At 35.7% G+C, this 19338-nt stretch overlaps 1 protein-coding gene across 1 annotated transcript in view; it reads right to left on the bottom strand.

Moving 5' to 3' along the window:
* Positions 1-10471, bottom strand: part of LOC134535876 (unextended protein) — a 154067-nt gene extending 143596 nt beyond the window's left edge. The window contains exon 1 of the mRNA XM_063375220.1: positions 9914-10471. Coding sequence (XP_063231290.1) covers positions 9914-10446 — 533 coding nt within the window. The 5' untranslated portion in view covers positions 10447-10471. The remainder of the gene's footprint in view (positions 1-9913) is intronic.
* Positions 10472-19338: the final 8867 nt, after the last annotated feature.

A 19338-nucleotide genomic window follows, 5' to 3' on the forward strand; every position in this document is an offset into this window, starting at 1 on the left:
CGCAATAGAAAACTTTGGACCTTTGCCCCTGGACCCCGCACCTGGCTCTTTTGTCTGCCAAGATAATGACGTAGCCACACACACAAAATCTTGAGCTCCCAGAAGAAGAAAAAAAGAAAGGAGCCAGAGCCAACGATAAAAAAAATAATTGAGAAATGCGCTCGCAAATTGAGCCATGGCGGCGGCTAACGTCGCGGAAACGTACGAACGGAAACGGACCCGGACCCGCAAGATATTTACGTTCCACTATCCGTCTGCAGCTTCCACAATGCACGGAAACGTAACAAATGAAAACCGAGATTGAATTTCACTGTTATGAAAAATTACTTTATTTGGAATAATTTGGCGATACACCTGTGACAGGTAAAAATACAAAAATATATAGATAGGTAAAAAATATATAAATGAATGTTTGTGTGTTCGTCTTCCGTTTTGTAAAAATAAACATCTATATAGGAAGATATAGTCATAGATATATATGTATAGCGAGATATAGAGCGATAGATATATACAGATCTAGAGCGATGGATATATATAGATAAGGATATATAAGGAGAGAAACAATATACTGAGATTTATAGAGGGATGGATACATATAGAGAGAGAGATGCTTTGTATATGTGTACGTACATCAAATTGCAAATATATATATATTTGCAATTTGATGTACGTACACATATACAAAGCATCTCTCTCTCTATATGTATCCATCCCTCTATAAATCTCAGTATATTGTTTCTCTATATATATATATATATATATATATATATTTAAAGAAGCATAGCAACGCATGCCGGACATTAGCTAGTAGAAAATAGATTATGAGCTACAACCAATAAAAAGTTACAGCACATCATTAATTGGGCGCCAAATTGACGTCAAGGTGGCGCTCATACACGGAAAATATCCATTCTCGGTAATAGTTTCTATGTCACGAATTAGTGCTCAATTTGAGCTGCTCACACACGTAATTAAAAAAAATTGTTCAATGTAAACAAAAAGGTTATTGATTATAACATGTTTGTGGCTAGCTTGACATCAAGTTGATGCCCCACATTATAATTTCGAACTCTGCATCTGTCAATAAGTGCTAAATAAGTGTCACAGGCAAAAGTATTTAGGTGACATGAATCAAAAGTTACAAAAACTTTCATGTTGCAAAACGTTGACGGCCACTCTTTAGTAGTATGTAATAGTTCCCAGCAGACACCAGTTTCCAGGGCTGAGGAGCCGACCACCATCTTGGATTTTCGATGACCTTGACCTTCAAAATTTTCAATTGTTCCCAAAAATTGACTCAAAACTCAACAAAACTACTCTTATTTCCCAGTTTCGAGAGAAAAAAAATTCTGCATTTGAGTTAACATTCCCCACAAAAAAAAATTTAATGTCAAATTCTCCAAAGAGTCACAATTTTACCTTAAGAAGCTTAGCACCCCTAAGAGGAATAATACTGTCCAAAGTGGCATGGTATTGCCCAAAGTGGCATAGTGTTCCCCTGCCAGCAACTAGTAAGCAGCCGATGTTTTATCCGTCATATTGCATTGAAAACATAACGAAAAAATAACGACATGTACAAATGATATAAAAAACCTTACATTGCTGATTTTAAAGTGCATTGGTGGTATGCGATAGCTTCACGACACTTAGAATTCGGAGGTGAGTGCTCATTCGGAGGTGAGCACTTACTTGGACTTACTCGGTCGTGGCAGGCTTTGAGCCCAGTGCTTCGCCGCGGCCGTGTATCCGATTTGTCGACCTGACGCGTGAACGAACGTAGTTTATGCCCCCGTGCTCGTGTTTGCGGTAATCCTACCTCTTGGTCGACAAAAGTTCGTCAGTTGCTCTTGGAAATGTGTGTTCTGCGGGCACTCCCAAGGGATGCACAAGATCTCAAGAACATAAACAAGATGATCACATCTCAAATCACGACTCGCAAAGATGCAACACTGCGCAAACCAAACTGACAGTCAACACAAGTCCTCGCAACAAAACAACTTACTTCCCCCGATTCACCGGTGAGTGGTTTTTAATTCTTCAAAAAAAAAAAATGCAGCGTGTTTCATAAAAACAGTAATGCTGCCAACGGTTAAAATTGATTTTTCTGAATAGAAAAAAAAATTGCAGGTCTGAAAGAAGAAAAGGGTGATCTCCGCGCCATGATGGGAAGTGTCGGCTTCAACGCACGACTTGCGAACCGTGTGACTCGAATAAACGTAGCACTGAAGCAAGTGGACCCAGGGCCGGCGCGTCCATATAGGCGAACCAGGCAACCGCCTAGGGCGCCAAGTAGCTGGGGCAGGCGCAGCACGACACATAACAGCTCATATAATATGTTAAACGGTTACTGAAACTAGATGAAAATGGATTTTTGTAACACTTTGGAATGTTTATTTTGATATAAGTAATTATTTAAAGTCCACGGTGACCTGTTTATAATTTGTAATAAGTAAAAACAGTATAAAAAAAACACACAAGCCTGCTTACATTTGATTGTTGACAAAATCTTAGGCTTACGTGATGTATTTTGAGGCAAGGAAAATTTTTTGGGGGGGTGGCCGGAGGGGGTTGGGGGGGAAATTAAGGTTTTTCGCCTAGGGCGCCAATTTACCTTGCACCGGCCCAGAGTGGACCTGATCAGGCGGCTGACAGTCAGCAGGCTGGCACGAGCGGAACATTGCCCCGACAAGAAGCGAAGACGAGGCGCACTCAGCAGTTGTCCAGACAGCAGCAAGCCTCTCTCTCTCTCTCTCCCCCCCCCCCTCCCCCAAACCCTGGCCGAGGGCAGTCACCGGAGCTCACAACCGCCTGTAACCGGGTCAGCGAGAGTAGGTGCTGACAGCGCACGGGCCCCCACTATGACGTTAACGGATTTACTGAAGTCCGTCACCGTCGCAAAACCACAAACGGCAACAAAAACAGGCCAGGATCAGCCTTTTTTTTTTCCTCGTAAGCGGGCTCAACCCGGGGTGAGAAACAGTGACACTTCAAAAACCAACGTGAAGCCTCGGAAGAACCTTGAATGTCTACAACATTCGTCTGAAATAATATTTTATACTACCAACCATTACTGCAAGGGGTGGAAATAACAAGGGTAGAAAAACATATAAAAGTCATTACTTTTTAAAAATTGATATATCAAATCCGCTATAATTTATTGTAAAATTCCTAAACTTTATTTAAAACTTTTGGCTGAAACGATTTTTGATTAAACGAACTATTGCCGTAAAAACAGGGGTAGAAGTTGAGCTTCCTTGGATAAAATTCGTCGACTTTATTTTTAACCATCTTAATATTACCTAAAACCTTTGTCCAAAAAATTTATACGACCACGTATTAGTGCAAGGGTTAAAAAATAGTGTTTGAAGGCCAAAACTAATTGCATAACTGGGTCATTCTTGGAAAAAGGGAGTTTTTTAAGTGCCCAATTATTTATTTATTTTATTTTATCGATTTAAGTTTTTGATTATTCTGATACACTTATTAACTTATTCTGAATCGATGTATGCCACTGGTCAACATCTTTTTTCCTTTACTTATAGATTTTTTTAATGTTTTGTAAAATACTATTAACGGAGGATACAGCTATGTAACGGAGGAGACATTGCGTGCAAGAACAGCATAATATTATGCAAATCAATAGAGATTTTAATATGTAATTCTTTAAATGACATTTGTACATCTGTATAAAAAAACTTCAAAATTGGACTTTATTAATATCATTCAATATCTTTATTAATATTCTTCTTCCGTTGCTGCTCATTTTTGTAGCTGGTCTTTATTTGATTTTGAATAACTTCTCCGAAAATTAATTTTCTTAGAATAAGATGTGTCACTGACGTTTTGCCTAAAAGTTTTGTAACTGTTCTCCTTGGTGTCTCTTCCTTATCTTCATTATATATTTTTTGTAATCTGTGTTTTTGCTGTGTATAATTAGCAAGTTGCCTATTCCTGTCCTTTAATTTATTTTCTAACACTGCAATTTTTTCCTTCAATTCCTGTCTGTTTCTTCTCCTTACTTTCTTTCCACTTTCTTTTCGCTTATGATCAACCGTAAGAGGTCTACTTCTACGGTTATTAGTACTTCCGGAAGTACTCGGAATGCCAGGACTAAGAGGTTGTGCGTTTAAATTTTCAAGCATCTGATTTCTATCTTTTACAGATGCTCTATATTTCCTAGTTTTTTCTCGCCATGTTTTTCTCAGGTTCCTTTTGGCACGATCACTCATTTTGGTTTTAGCAGTTTTAATTTTTCCGTCTTCTACACGTTTCTTGAATCTTTCACGTTCCTTTCTCTTAGATTCCTTATACAGATTTGTATCGTTCTTAATTTTCTCTCTGTATTTTCGCATTCTTTCTTTAGCTGTCATCTTGTTGGTTTTGCCCATTATGAACTGTAATAAACAAAAAGACCATACAATTTAAGAGTCGGTAACAAATTTGTGAAAATGTAATAATAACACTATTTTTTGTTTAAATATCCCAACACTATATGTTTAAGGAATTTTTAAGCAAGTTACCAGATAAACATCTTTTTCTAGTCCAAGGAAGTAATCCTTTTAAGCCAGACTATAAATTAAATGTGACCTAAACCAGACCTAAGATTTTAAAAGTATACCTCAATTACACAAATGGTATCCTCTGTTACACTTGTGGTGTAACGGAGGATACATGAACGGAGGATACCATATTGCACTAAAAGGCAAAACACATGCTTTACTTCGAGGTTATGTCTGTTGGCTATTAGTAAGGTTAAACATACTGATATGTCACAATTAATTAGGATTTAAGTGATTTACTGGTAATTGAAATTACCTTTTTAGATGATGAACGGATGATACATCAGGTGTATAACCTTTCAATGAAATATTTGTTCACACTTATAAAACTGTTGATTCAGCACACATTTATCCACTGAAAAATTGAAACATCAAAGATGGCCTCCTCCCAGCTGTTCCAAAGAGGAAACAAAGCCAATATTGCTTACATGTGAGGTTCTGTAGAACTTTTACTTTAATATAACTGAGAATACACTAAAGCTCGTGACAAAGTTTAGAGTAACATTACAGGTTTTATAAAGGGAAAATTGAAAAAACTATACATTGAAGAAACAAGAACACATTTTATTTGTTTTACTAGGATTGTTAAACTTATTGTCATTATTTTTTATATCTGAGATAATTATAAAAGAAAATGTCTAAATGAAGATGTGACATGTAACGGAGGTATACATGTATCCCTCCGTTCAATTTAAAAAAATGTTTAAAACAGATTTGACATTCAAAATTTATAGAAAGTAATGGTTTTAGTTCCTGTGATTTAGAATCAATTAATTAAGAGTGTATGTATTGTTTCTTTTTAGTGCTGCTTTAGTGACATAATATATTCCCTTTTTGCAATAATGACCCATCTATCTTAGTAGGCATATGAAATTCGTTAAGACATTCAATGCTGGATGCACTGAGTTAAAACATTCAAAATACTTTCGCTGCATGGCATGAGAAAATATTTAATATTTTTTTTTATATTGGCGAACATATAAGATGTTATTTACAGTAAGTTCTTAAAACGTTCCAAGAGTTTACTGAAGTTTCCAAAATATTTCCAGAAGAAACAGGTACTTCGAAATCTACCTACGCCTGTAGGCTGTGCCGAAAGGGATTTTTCCCCCCTTCAATATATGACTGTATAGAGGAAAGAATAGGCACGTCCCTGAAATTCCAAGCCAACAGCCAAATAAAGTATAAGATATTCACCTCACCACTGTCATATAAATTGCTTATGCGTTGTGTTGCTTGTACCAATCGTTCGATTCTTTCATTAATCCTCATAAAATAAGTATTATCGGTTTACTACAGTAGCATGTGTTTTTTTTTTCTTTTTTTTTTTACCTAAATGCGAGCAAGTAATATAAATTATTTAATTTCCGTATTTTAAATGTAAATTTCATTTGTATTCGCGTTTAAACTTTACATTTGATGATTCTTCTTCCTTTAATTCATATCTATATTTATGTTGTTTGTATTTGTTTTATACTTGTATAGCGCCAGCCTATTTTGAACTATGTATGTTGGCCAACGCTTAATAAATGCATAAATAAAATAAATACGTAAATAAAAATATAATATTTGTTATTTCGAAGGTTAATTATTTTTAATCTAATAGAATACAAATACTAAAGTGTTAAATCAATATATATCTGAAATTCACAAAATTCGCACAGATCAAGTGCGGAACGATAAAAGCAGTATTTAAGATTCATCCCCATCAGGAGAGAACGCGGGATTATAAACTATTATTATTCACCGTTATGACAGGCTAAATATCAGTGTCTGCTCGAGATATTGAGCGTGAAGGGCGTGGTCAAACTCCCGCGCGGTGATAAATCATGATCCATTTCCACCTCCATGGCATTTATTCATTCATTCGACAAATATATAAATAAAAAGTATTACCGTATATTAACTGCGCTACGAATTCTATTTTGTTTTGACGATGACTCCGGGCAGGCAGAACAGTTGTATATATAAGCGATTCCGCTGGTATCCGAACCCATGTCTCCGAATCTCGTTCACTTTATTTCCCCCACGTTATTTCATGATTCGCTCTAAGCACAGCGTGGGTTCGATCCCCGGCTGCAAACACCCCCCCCCCCCCCCCCCCAAATATTATCCACAATATCCTATACCGATGTGTAACATCTCAGCTCTCGGTATATGGCAACTGGAAGAAGTAATTTAGTGATTGTGACAGAAGTCGCGTGCAAAGGAAATTACGTGTAACCACGGTGCTGTCATCTGCGGCGGATATCACGAATCAAAGTTTACAAAGCCAAAGGGAAACTTCAGTAGTATTAAAGGTTTGATGATTTGTAAAAAGATGAGCATTATTTTAATAAAATTCACAAACAGGTCCAAAACAAGGGTTTGGTAACTTTTTTTTCCGTGCATTTTTCGGTGTTATCGGAGCCGATTCACTACATTGTTCAACCTTTCGCTCTGAAAATCGAATGATTCGTTCGTCGACGTAGCTGCTCCCGCAAGGAATTCTAACAGCGGTTGCAAAAATACGCTTGATCAGCGTAAAAAAAAAAAAAAGTAGTTAGAAACACGATAAGCGTAAATTTATCACGCTCGGCATTATTTTTTTAAAGAATTCTACGTTAAATTTCGTGTCTGAGTTTCGTATTGTAAGTTTATTTGCAGTATGAGAACACAGGAATTTGCTCGTTACCGAGGTTAGATGTTGCACATCACTGGCGAGTGCTGAAAAGACTCGCTCACACTTCATAAGCAGAGGTAGTTCGCGGCCTGGGGACTCTCCAATAGCCCCCTGTCCGATGCTAGGTCCGGGCAGTCGGACCACCAGGCATGCTACAGTAGCAGTTGCGGCTTGCCCGGCGATGGCGTTGCCCGATCAAGTAACTAGTCTGCAAGAGCAGTGTATTATTAGGGAGACCTAAGATGCACATCAAGTAATGCCATTCCCGATTACACCCGAACAATTCACCTTCGGCCAACGTCGGGATTTTGTTTTATTTTTGCTCAGGGAAAAAATGAATTCAAATATTAAAAGTGGTCGGTTAGGTTAGCTACATTAAAAAAAACACTTTAAAACACTATGGACGGTTGGTTAGGTTAGTATAGCTACATTAAAATAAACAGAGAAAATATATATATATATATATATATATATATATATACCCGAGGTTGGCCAAAAGTGAATTGTTCGGGTGTAATCGGGCAGGGACAGAACTTGATGGACATCTTAGGCTTCCCATATACCCATATAATATGTTATTAGTATCCACATCCAACCTCTTGGCTCTGTTAGTGCGTCCTCGATGCCTAAATCCACACTTTGGTAGTATCATTGAATATGTATATGTACATGTATAATTATACATATTCAATGGTAATGTCGAACACAATGCGAACACAAACGAGAGGAGCGGTCAGTCAGCAAGACATACCAGCGGGCCACAACCGAGTGACACACCATTCACTATTAACATTTCTATTCATTAAAGTGCGCATTCTTTAAATCGCACTTTTGAAACGAAACTTTTTTTTGCCGAGGCAGCTTTAATTTTCGAGCGTTAAGAAAATTCCGATCGCACGAGGGGAATGGTAAGGTAAACACGGTGGGGGAACCCGGCAGAGGAGGAGAGTGCGTCAGCGGCGACGCCACTCCAACGCATGCACTAGCGGTCGAATGGGAAGACAGCAGAGGAGCGTAGAGCACGCTATATGCTAGTTGTAACGGCCGGTAGGGAGACGGCAGGGGAGAGGTCAAAATGACGCAGCAGTGATGCTACGGAATTCTCGTAACGCTACTTGCATTTGTCTACTCCTTAGTTTTCGTAACGGCTAACGTTTAACTCTACCATATAATTAATTTTATTTAAAGTATTTACAATTTATTAATTACGGTGGACAAGAGTTATTTATTTGTGCAATTAACTTTAGAAGTACAATTCTTTGTTAAGTGAATAGTGTGATTGAAAATTTGAAAAACGCCATAGACTCAAGAGGTTAGCTATGTAAATTATTATTGGTTTGTGAACATTGTGATTTGAAATGTCAAAATGACAAGACTTGTGAGATAGTCTTTATAATTTACATGTTCGTTTGAAATGTTTTTCTGTTCTTTCATTTTGTTCAGCTGGAGATGGTGATTTAACATCATGCTTAAAAACAATAAAAAAAAACTAGATGCAGATAAGTGGTATTATCAAAGGCAAACGCCAAAAGAGGCGTGAAAAAGTGCTAGTAAACGGATGCGAGAGTACAGGGCAAAAAAAGGCATTTCTTTTATTTGAGATCATACCCGCATCCTTACTGTTCACCATTATCATCTCTTGTTCAATAAAAATACTAATAATTTATCTCTAGCTATACCTAATAAGCAAGAAGTTACACTTCTGTCGCGCGTGAACTACATGCACACATTTTTTCTTAATGTTATCCCCCTCCCCCCCGGGAATAAAACACACCTGCATACGTGAAAAACTGGGAAGCAAGAATTATTTTAATATAAAACGTATCATTACAACCGAGACAGGGTAAAGTATAGCTGTAATATTACAAACTTTATCTATGTAATTTATGTAACAATTTTACACTCGGATTCCGGTAATGTTATGTATGACTGACAACCCCTTTGCATGTTTTAAATACTTTTAATACTTTACACCATAATTCAATCAAAATAAGATGGAAGCTCCAGGCCTAAAAATGCTTCTAAAATATCGCATTTTTATCATTGATATTTTTAGACGAGACGAGCTTACTACACAAGCACAAAACAGTGATCATACCTGTGTACGTAATTTAAAATATTCTACTATAATTCGCAAACATTATGCTCAGTAAATCAATGTTAACAACTATAGGGATCTATTAAAATAAACTTAACGTCTTGTAAACAGCAAGGTCATTAGGTTTTTTGCACAAGCAAAAGAGCACTACCTTGCTTTTGGTGAGCAAGAAATGCATCCTGAGATGATAGAAGACAAGTACAAACAATAGGACATCACGTCGTCTTCATATCTAACGTAAGTACACTAATTTATAAAAATCACATTTTGCTAGAACGTTTTCATGTTTGATTACGATTTAATTAGCAGAATATTCGTGACACAATTAAGAGTAGTTTACCACTATCCAAGAGGGTGGGCAAAAACTTCCGCGGGCCCTGGGTTATCCAACACCCTTACGTTTCAGGAACATTCTCTGCTTTGAATAAAAATCTTTGCTATGTGACATGATACGCAATGTCACAAAATGATCACTGAAAATTCTAGTTCAGTACTAAATAAACAAAACCCGCACAAAAATAGGCCTCCGAGCATGACAAACTTTCTTCAAAACCTTGTATTATAATAAAAGTAGCATGTGTTTATGGTACTTACCAATGCTCCACGAAATTGCCATCAATGGGGTCATTTTCTTTAAGTAAACGAGTCTTCACGTCGCCGCTTGTAGTCCTAAATGCCACGTTTTCACCCTGATACAGCCATTTGATTACTTCGCCACCGAACGTACCTGGCATATTTGACTCACTCGCACAAATGTAAACACAACCCTTAGCAAACACTTTGGATGTCAACGGAATCCACAATGCCACATGGGCCACTGTTGTGTTGGCCCAAACTGTACTAGACGAGTATTTTTCCTTTTCACTTTCATTGCCGCACTCACTGCCTTTTTCCAAAAAATTCGCTGCCGGTTTAACCTTCATTCCACTGTAAAAATTCTGACCTACAAGCAACAGTAAACATTTATAAAACTCCTCGTTGTTGACGTTCGTCACTACACTTTCGCGAAGAACTGAAACAGAGTTAACGATTGGGGCTGTTCTGGCTGTTACAAATGTCAATAATAATTCTAAAACTACTAAAATACTGCACAGCTTCCCGCACAGACGGTGCGTAGCGACCGCCATGATGCCACAGACTACACGAGAGCCCCTACCGGCAGAACCTTTATAGCTTCGCCTGACCCCTGCGCGGAAGAGTGAAGCAAGTCTCGAATTACAACGAAACCATCCTCTTTAAAGCTCGCGTCAACCACAACGGATCAAAACTACGGTAGACGGATTTTTTGAAAGTGCAGTAGTTCATGACCTCAATAACCCATAACTCTCAAAATTAAAATGTAGATAAATAAAGTTCATAACATGACCACAAACGCCTGTAATATCGGTGAACGCAACCTGTTTGTAAACAAAGACCTACCGGTTGCCTAGATATAAGGCTTGTTCCAATTCAAGCTTAAAATGTTTTGGTAAATTTTAAAGTAATAATTAAATATCTGGATTAAAAACTATAACATCCATTCAAATAAAACACGAATATAAATAATAGTTCTCAGAACATTAGCAAAATGATTTCTGAAAATATTATTTACATTAAAGAAAAAAACTGACAAGTTTCTTTCATAAAAATGGTTAATAAATACAGTATTTTAAAATTGATTGCACAGTTAAGTTTCAATGTTAATTTAATTTGAAGAAAAAAGATTTTCAGCTTTATGCAAAGATTGCTTTTGTAGCAAAATTTTGTATGTTAAATCGAAAACTTAAATTTTTGATAATTAATCAAAAGCCTACTTAAAAGATCAGCATTGTAATTTCTTTTATCTCCCTATTCCCAAGTTTTATGAAAAAATATATAGTAAACATGATTATAAAAGACGTATAGAATACATTTCTGGGCAAAAGATTTAAATCTTCCAGTCAGCAAACAATGCAAAAAGTCAAAGAAATATTTTAAATGGTGAACATGCAGTGCTTATATAGAAAAGCATTCACAGAAATTGCCCTAAAAAATAATTAAGAGAAACTGCACGAACCCAACATGGTATATAATGTTTTGATATTTCTATCAATTAAAAGCTTTTCCTGTAAAACAAAATTCTTCCGCATTTGTTGTTTAGTCAAAAATGTTGTTACTAAGACATTAAGCCTATATGAATACTAGATTTTTGATAAAAAGTGAATATCAAATTGAATGTTTAAAATATTTGCAAGTCAAATCAAATTGCAAATATTGTTTAATGTGAAACTGTATTACAATTATTATAAAAAAAACAGGATTGAAGTAAAAAAAAATTGTTTAACATTTGTAATGTTCAACAGATAAAATGATTAACAAATTTGGCTATATATATAACATCATTCAATAAAAATTATAAAATAACCATGCATAATATTAATTTTGAGCATTAATAAAAGCAAACAGAGTGACTATTTTACTAAGTAACAAAAATTAAAAAAAAAAGAACTAAATATTTTCATGAGTGATTATTAGGTTTTCAATATTTTTTTAAGTTTTGCAAAAAACCTGAAGCTTCACATCTGATGTGAAGCTTTGCATTACAACTGAAGCTTCAAATAAAGACTAGTAAATTTTGTGGTAAAGTCAAATCAAATACTAAAAATGTAGTTTAAAAAACTAAAGAAACATGCTTTTAAAGATTATCAAACTAAAAAGTTAAAAATAATTTTAAAATTTAATTTATGACAATAGTATATAAGCAATACTAGTATAAATGAGAAAAAAGCTTGAGGCGCTTTGTGCCATATTTTTTGTATATTAAGCGCCCCATGCTTTTTTCTCATTTATACTAGTATTGCTTATATACTATTGTCATAAATTAAATTTTAAAATTATTTTTAACTTTTTAGTTTGATAATCTTTAAAAGCATGTTTCTTTAGTTTTTTAAACTATATTTATTTTTAACTTTTTAGTTTGATATTCTTTAAAAGCATGTATTTTTAGTTTTTTAAACTATATTTATGTATAATTATCATAGGGAAATGAGTTACCGACACTACCTATTACCATCTAAGATAACTATTTGGAGTTGCAACGTCACAAAGAAATGGTAAAGTCTCTCCGAATCATTTACAGTTAGATGTATGGATATAATCTTAGAATTTACCGAAAAAAAAAAAAAATAAATAAAATTTTCGGCGTGGCCGGGAGTAGAACCCACGATCGCTGAATCCGAAAGCTGACGTCACAGAAGTCGCGCGTCTTAGACCGCTCGGCTAACGAACATAATGAAATTGGTGGAACATTTTACAGTGATGAGCCACTCACTCTTAGTCGAAAGAGTTACAGATGGACAGACAAACAAACATACAGGTGAAGATAATATAAAGCATGTAAAAAGAGCTTCAATTGATTCACTTAGTCGAAGCTTCACACAGGTCTACTAGATTGTTACTGAACCTTATTTGCAAGCTGTTAACACTTGTGTGACTTAATGTTGCAAACATGATGTAACATAAAATGTAAAAGCAATCATGAAATTATACAAGAAATTGGAATAAACATGGCATGTGCCATTAACAGCCATGGTAGGATACACATTTATGGTACGTCAATATTGCCAGTAAGGGCCAATTACAAAAAACTTAAAACATAGTGGGCTAATTTGTACCATGCAGTCTTTGTTTTACCAACAAGCTTTTGTGAAAACACTAGAGTACAGACACTGAGAATTTATCAGTAATATTACAGCTTTCATCTGAAGTAATCAGGAGCTCAATTTTATTTTGGAGGAGTTGGTGAGTGGGGATTGTTGAAGGGGGAGGGGGGTGTGTGTGTTAGAATCACTTTGTCTGCTGTTTACTGTCAAATTCTTTCTTTTTGTTGGCAGAAATTACAGATTATTTTTAGAATTAAGAAACCTCCACTCCAATCACCCTCCTTAAAGCAATTAATATTTTGCCATTATGTATTATATTGCTCGATTCCAAATTACTTAGCAATTATGTACGTACTGAGAGATGTATCCTGTTTTCTCTCAGTGAAGCAGGCCAGCAAACAAGTTCCCGATAGCAAAAAAAAAAAAGGCCCAGGAAACGAAGCTTGGCCGGTACATATTGAAGTGATACGGCCTTCAACATTGCAGCGAACATTATGACCAAGATCTTCTTCTTATGCAAGGGCAACCAACTATGTGGACCTCTTAAGACTCCAGTTAGTATGTACACCATTTCTGATATGGCCATTTACATTCACCAACTCATTTTTTTTTTTCACAATTTCCTGGAAAGAAATTGACTAAACCTTACATTTTTTTGTCCTGGTTCCATCAATATCTAGTTGTAAAAATAAAACAAATTAAGAGTGCATTATGGCATTTTTAACCAGTTACGTCGGGGGTATCCAATCTTTTTTTTAGCCTGAGGGCCACACTGACTCCTCCACCAAGTCCCAAGGGCCAGCACCTAGCTAGCTCATCACACCGACATAGTGTAAAACTATCGGGCTTGTCCGGTCGGGTTGGTGGTGTTCGTTAGCCATAGTTTGGAGACCCCTGATTTAAGTTACTAAAATCTTAACGAAGCAGTGCTGCCAATAGCCTGGTACGCCCATCAGTAATCACATTAATTCATGCAGCATAACATGCTTGAAACCAAATGTGACTGGGAGTTTGTAAAAATTAATTGTTCTCTCGACAAATACAGCCAACATGCTCTTGCACAACGCGACTGACGGCACGCTTTCAGGGAGGGCGTGCAAGTTCAGAGAGGGGCGAGAGAGAAAGAGTGGAGTTCAGCCGAGAGGCTGGTGGCCAGACTGGCGAGTGCCCGGAGCGATACTGGACTCGGAGTTTTGGCAGTGTTGCCGGCAAGTATTGGTTGGTGAAAACAGTGTGCGGCGACTTTGTGGGCGAAGAGGAAGTGGAGTTAGCAACACAGTGCACGCAAGTGACTAGTGATAGTTGTAGTGGGTAGACACAAAGGGCAAAATTTGTAGAAATCAGGAATTATTTCAAAGGCATTAAATTGATGTAAATTTTAATAGAATAAAGACATTTCAATAAATTAATAGGGCTATCCTTTTGAACCCTATTTCCTTCCATTTGTAAAAATTACATAAAATCCATAAAAACCAAAATAATTATTTTTATTGAATGTAAAATAATTTTGTTACAAAATACAAAAATAAAGGTACAGAAGAGAATTTTTGTATAATTTTACCAGTCCATTGAAATCTACACTTTTTTAAATTTTTAACTGGGATCAGAATCAAATACAAGGCTTCAGAGCAAAAGTATGAATGTGAATCTTCTTACAACATATCAATTACTTGATTACTAGGCTGCTAGAAATTATTATTAGATAAAACTGGACTTTTTGACTATTATAAAATCTGTTCTATTTTTAAGGTAATGCCTACAAATGCATGAACATTAAGATAACCTAAGGTAATTCACATATTCATTACTTACACATTACCTTTTATCACAATTCGACCCATAACTGAAGATGTTTAATCAGTATTTTTTTTTACTGAACTTTACACATATACATAGTACATACAAGTTTTGTAAACATCTTAGCATCAAAGCAACAGAAACACTGAGTCAGTGTCAGCATAAATTCCTGTCACTAAATAATGCTATAACACACTGAATTCTCTCACCTGGGATGTGAAAATTGTGATGCAATGAATACCGTGTTTTCTCGTATAATCGTCGCACATTTTATTCTAAAATCAAGTTTGAAAAGTAGGGGTGCGACCATTATGTGGAAAAAAAAAATTTTGTTAGGTAAAGTTATTCATAAAAACAAAACTTGTTCATGGAAAGTATGTTTATTTAAAAAAAGGTGGAGTATACAAGAGAACGCCAAACAATCAATATTAATAATTCCTTAAACAAAAACCTTTCTTCAAACAACTTTAAATAGAAAAACCAAAACTGTAACGCGAACGCAAGCCACTTGAATCTGACATGAACTAACATGTCGTAGTACACACTTGCCACGAAAGAATGCGGGCTATCAAATGTAGTTAACTCGGCGCCGGACAGATAGCGCGCATTGCATCCAATCGGCGAGATATCGATATTCGACTACATGCGCGCGCTCTATACGGGAAGCAACATAACCAAACATGAATGATTCGCTGGCTACATTTTTGTAAGCGGTACGCCGCGGTAACACAATCAGATAAAGGAAATACAGTTTAAAAACGTCTTTAAAAGAAAATTTACGTGTCAGACAACTTTGTATTTCCGTTAATTAAATAAATAAGTTGTAATGACTGAAACAAATTTTATATTATACCTACAAAGCGGCGACGCAATCAGATAAAGGAAATAACGTTTAAAAACGTCTTTATAAGAAAATTTACACGTCAAACAACTTTGTATTTTTCCGTTAATTTATTAGGTAAGTGGTAATGACCGAATAAATATTAGATTTCTACTTTAAAATACATCGTTTTATATGGAAAAAATACCTACACAAAGCGCTCGGCATATACTAGCGGGACCAAAAACATTATGCGACGTTTACAAGAGAAGTTTTTTTATCCCAATTTTGACAGCCTAAAATATGGTTGCGACGATTACGCGCGTGCGACCATTAAGCGATAAAACACTGTAATCATTTTAGGAGATTACAAGACAAAGTAAGCACAGGAATAATGTGGGGGAGAAAAATAAAGTTTAATTTGTTAAGATTGCAGCATATCGGTTCCAATTTTTTTTTTAAGCGCCAATTTAAAAAATAGTATGCTGCATCTCTGTGGAGTATTTGAAAAATTGTACAGCATTAATTATAAAAGACTGATTTTGAAAGTGTTCAGATTGGTGTCAATGCACTAGATAGTACACACCAAGAATTTACACTACAAAAAAAAATTTAATTTTCTACTTCGGGTTCTGCCAATAAAAAATTTGAAGTGTGAGCAACTATATGATTTCAAATTTATAGGTTGTTGATCTCACTGATCTGTAATCCAAATTTGTTTGGCCTACGGTACTTCTAAATTTATTTAATCAAGTTTTTTTGCAACACCTCTTAATTTCATTATGCCAAAAAGGTTAAGGGCAATAGTTTGAATAGCAGTCTATCTAGCTTAAAATTACAAAGTTCTGTTTTCAAGAGACTAGTCTATGTAGCACCTGTCATCTATTGTGCTTACACTTTACATACACAATCCACTCAAACAACACTTTGTTTACATATTACCGTATTGTCCTTAATATAAGATGGAAATTTTTTCCTTAAATTTATGAAGAAAAATGCACACCCAATTTTTATACAGGCATTTTATAAATAGTATGAAAACAATATATACATTATATACCTTAAAAAAATGTCTATTTTACCCTGCATTTCGGAATTTTTATTTTTTAATTTTACAACGTTGATTATTCTTGACATGAATAACACATTTGTAACATACAAATTGACGAGTTGCAAGTTGTTTGTTCGCCAGGTAAATGTTGCCAGCAAAGAAGGAAGTGCATTTAGCAGTGAATAGAACATGAGCTGCAAAGATGGTGACAATGATAGTTACTGCAAGTGTTAAGTTTATACCACCAAGTTCAAAGTTTAAAAATTTCATTTAAAGAAATATTTGAGTAATTCTGGTGTGTAACCCTAACTTAAAAATAATTTGTGTACAAACTATGTTTGAAGATGTGTAGTCATGTAACCAGCAGGTTTTCACAAAGTACATTGATTATTTGCAAGCAATTTATTTTTTATATGTTTTTAAAAGTACTGAATCTATTCCCCAAATTTAAAAATGAAAAGCAACACAATGACTTATATGTGCGAGCCCGCATATATTCGGGACAATACAGTATGTATGTTTACCAAAAACTATTATGTAAACACAGTAAATTCACAAACAAAAAAAAAATTTGTTGGGTAAAAATTTTAAAACCTTTCTTAAAATGTCATCTTGATTTACAAGATTGTCATACGTTATCAAGAACGCAACTTGAGTTTCATAAATTTTTCTTCAAGGAATGATATCCTCCAGGAAACAATAACTTCTATATTTGATACATTGACCAGATCCACCTGCTTATTTACACTATAAGTACTTCACACATTACAAATGCAGATTAAGCATTTAAATATTTTAATGCTTGCTAAGTGAGATTCAATGCATACCGGCCCCAATACAACAAACTATAACTTTCACATAATGTTACAAGCAGTTAAAAAATAAAATCCGGCACTTTACCAATTTTGGCATGGTCGCAGATATCTACAAGGATCAAACAAAACACCAGAAGAAAAAAATACACTTATTTTGCAAGTACAGTGAAACCTCATTAATTAAAAAAAACCTGTTAGTACAATACAAAGTGTTTTCACAGTCCCTAGAAATTACATTATAGTGCTCTGAATTTTTTTCATACAAAAGTTTGGTTATTATTTAATACTAAGTTGTTTTTGTTCAAAGGCTAAAAGGATGGTTAATACAAATATCTCAGAATAATGTAAAGAAAAAAAATGTGAATTTTCACAACTAAAATATTTATAATTCATTGTAGTTGGGGAGAATATTTTTTGAGCCACAGGTGTAGCCATCCTAAAATTTTATTTTATAATCCCTAAAAAAAAGTACATTTGTGTGGTATAAAATTGTTTACACTAAAGGGTCTTTAATCCACCCAATGGTGGCACATTCTGTTCTTTGACGTCACGTGAGCCAGCCATGTTCAGATGTTTATGGGCGGACTACGGCTGTTCACCTTGTCCGCCAGTAGATTTAAGTGTTAATGTTTCTTATTCATTAAATTCTGTTTATTCATTAATATAGCATATTATTAAAGAAATGCCTATGACACACAATTTCTGCTATTATTTAGTGCACATTTGCAACACACTCATTTTCAATAAGTGTGTTTCACAACTCAGAGCAATAAAAATAAATTTGCGAGTACAGTAGAGTCCCGAAAACTCAGCACTCGATACCCGGCAGTCCGGATAACTCGGCCACACCCTGGCATGGGGAAAAAAAACGTTCAAGGTCACGCATTCCTTCGTCTCGCGCCACACTCCCATTCCACCACGTGTCTGGCGCCGGCCGCGCTCTGCCGTGCAGTCTGCCTGCAGCCTGCGCTAGGGTTAGTTGATTTCTTAACCGCGTTGCGCAACTCGATGTGAATGACTGTGCATACTGTACTGTCCTGTCCAGAACCGTTTCACAGTTCGTGGGTGCTGACAGTACTCTGCAATGGCATCTCCCGTTAAAAGAAAAAAAGTGAACTTGTCCGTAGAACAAAAGTTGCGGGCATTAAAGACACTGGATACGGGAGAAAGTGTCGGTGCAGAGGTTAAGGACTTGGGAGTTGGCAAAAATACGATTGGAGACTGGAAGAAGAAGCGGACGGAAATCGAGTCAGGGTGTGTTGAGAGAATGTGTACAGAAAAATTGAAAAGAAAGGAAAAGTATGAAGGGAAGTGACTTTATTGAGGTAAATGAAACACTTTACAGTTGGTTTCGCCAAACAAAGGAGAACGGCATGCTAATTAGTGTAACAATCCTAGCATGCAGTAATGCAACAGGTGAGCATAAATTAAAACTTGGTCTCATAGGAAAATCAAAGAAACCACGTGTGTTTAAGCACATTGAAATGGATAAACTTTCAGTCTGGTACCGAAACCTGTCACAAGCCTGGATGAGCTGTGCAATTTTCAAAGAATGGTTCCAGGAAGCATTTGTTTTGTCAGTGGAGCAGTTTTTAAAATCTAAAAACCTGCCAAGGAAGGCTATTCTGATTTTGTACAAAGCATTTTCGCACCCAGACATTGAAGAGTTAAAAAATGGAGACATACTAGCAATGTTTTTACCACCCATAGTCACATCATTATGCCACCCAATGGACCAAGGAGTTTTGGTAAGTCTCAAGAAAAGATATAGGCGCAAGCTGCTATTCTGCCTTCTTTCTGCAAACGATAATGGTCAAGGTCTTAACCAGAATTTAAAGAAAAAAGAAAATTAACCTATCGGATGTTGTTGGATGGGTGGCGAATGCCTGGAACGAGTTAAGAGTCTCATTAACACT

Source organism: Bacillus rossius, chromosome 10 (assembly GCF_032445375.1).
Source record: "Bacillus rossius redtenbacheri isolate Brsri chromosome 10, Brsri_v3, whole genome shotgun sequence".
NCBI classification, from domain to species: Eukaryota; Metazoa; Arthropoda; class Insecta; order Phasmatodea; family Bacillidae; genus Bacillus; species Bacillus rossius.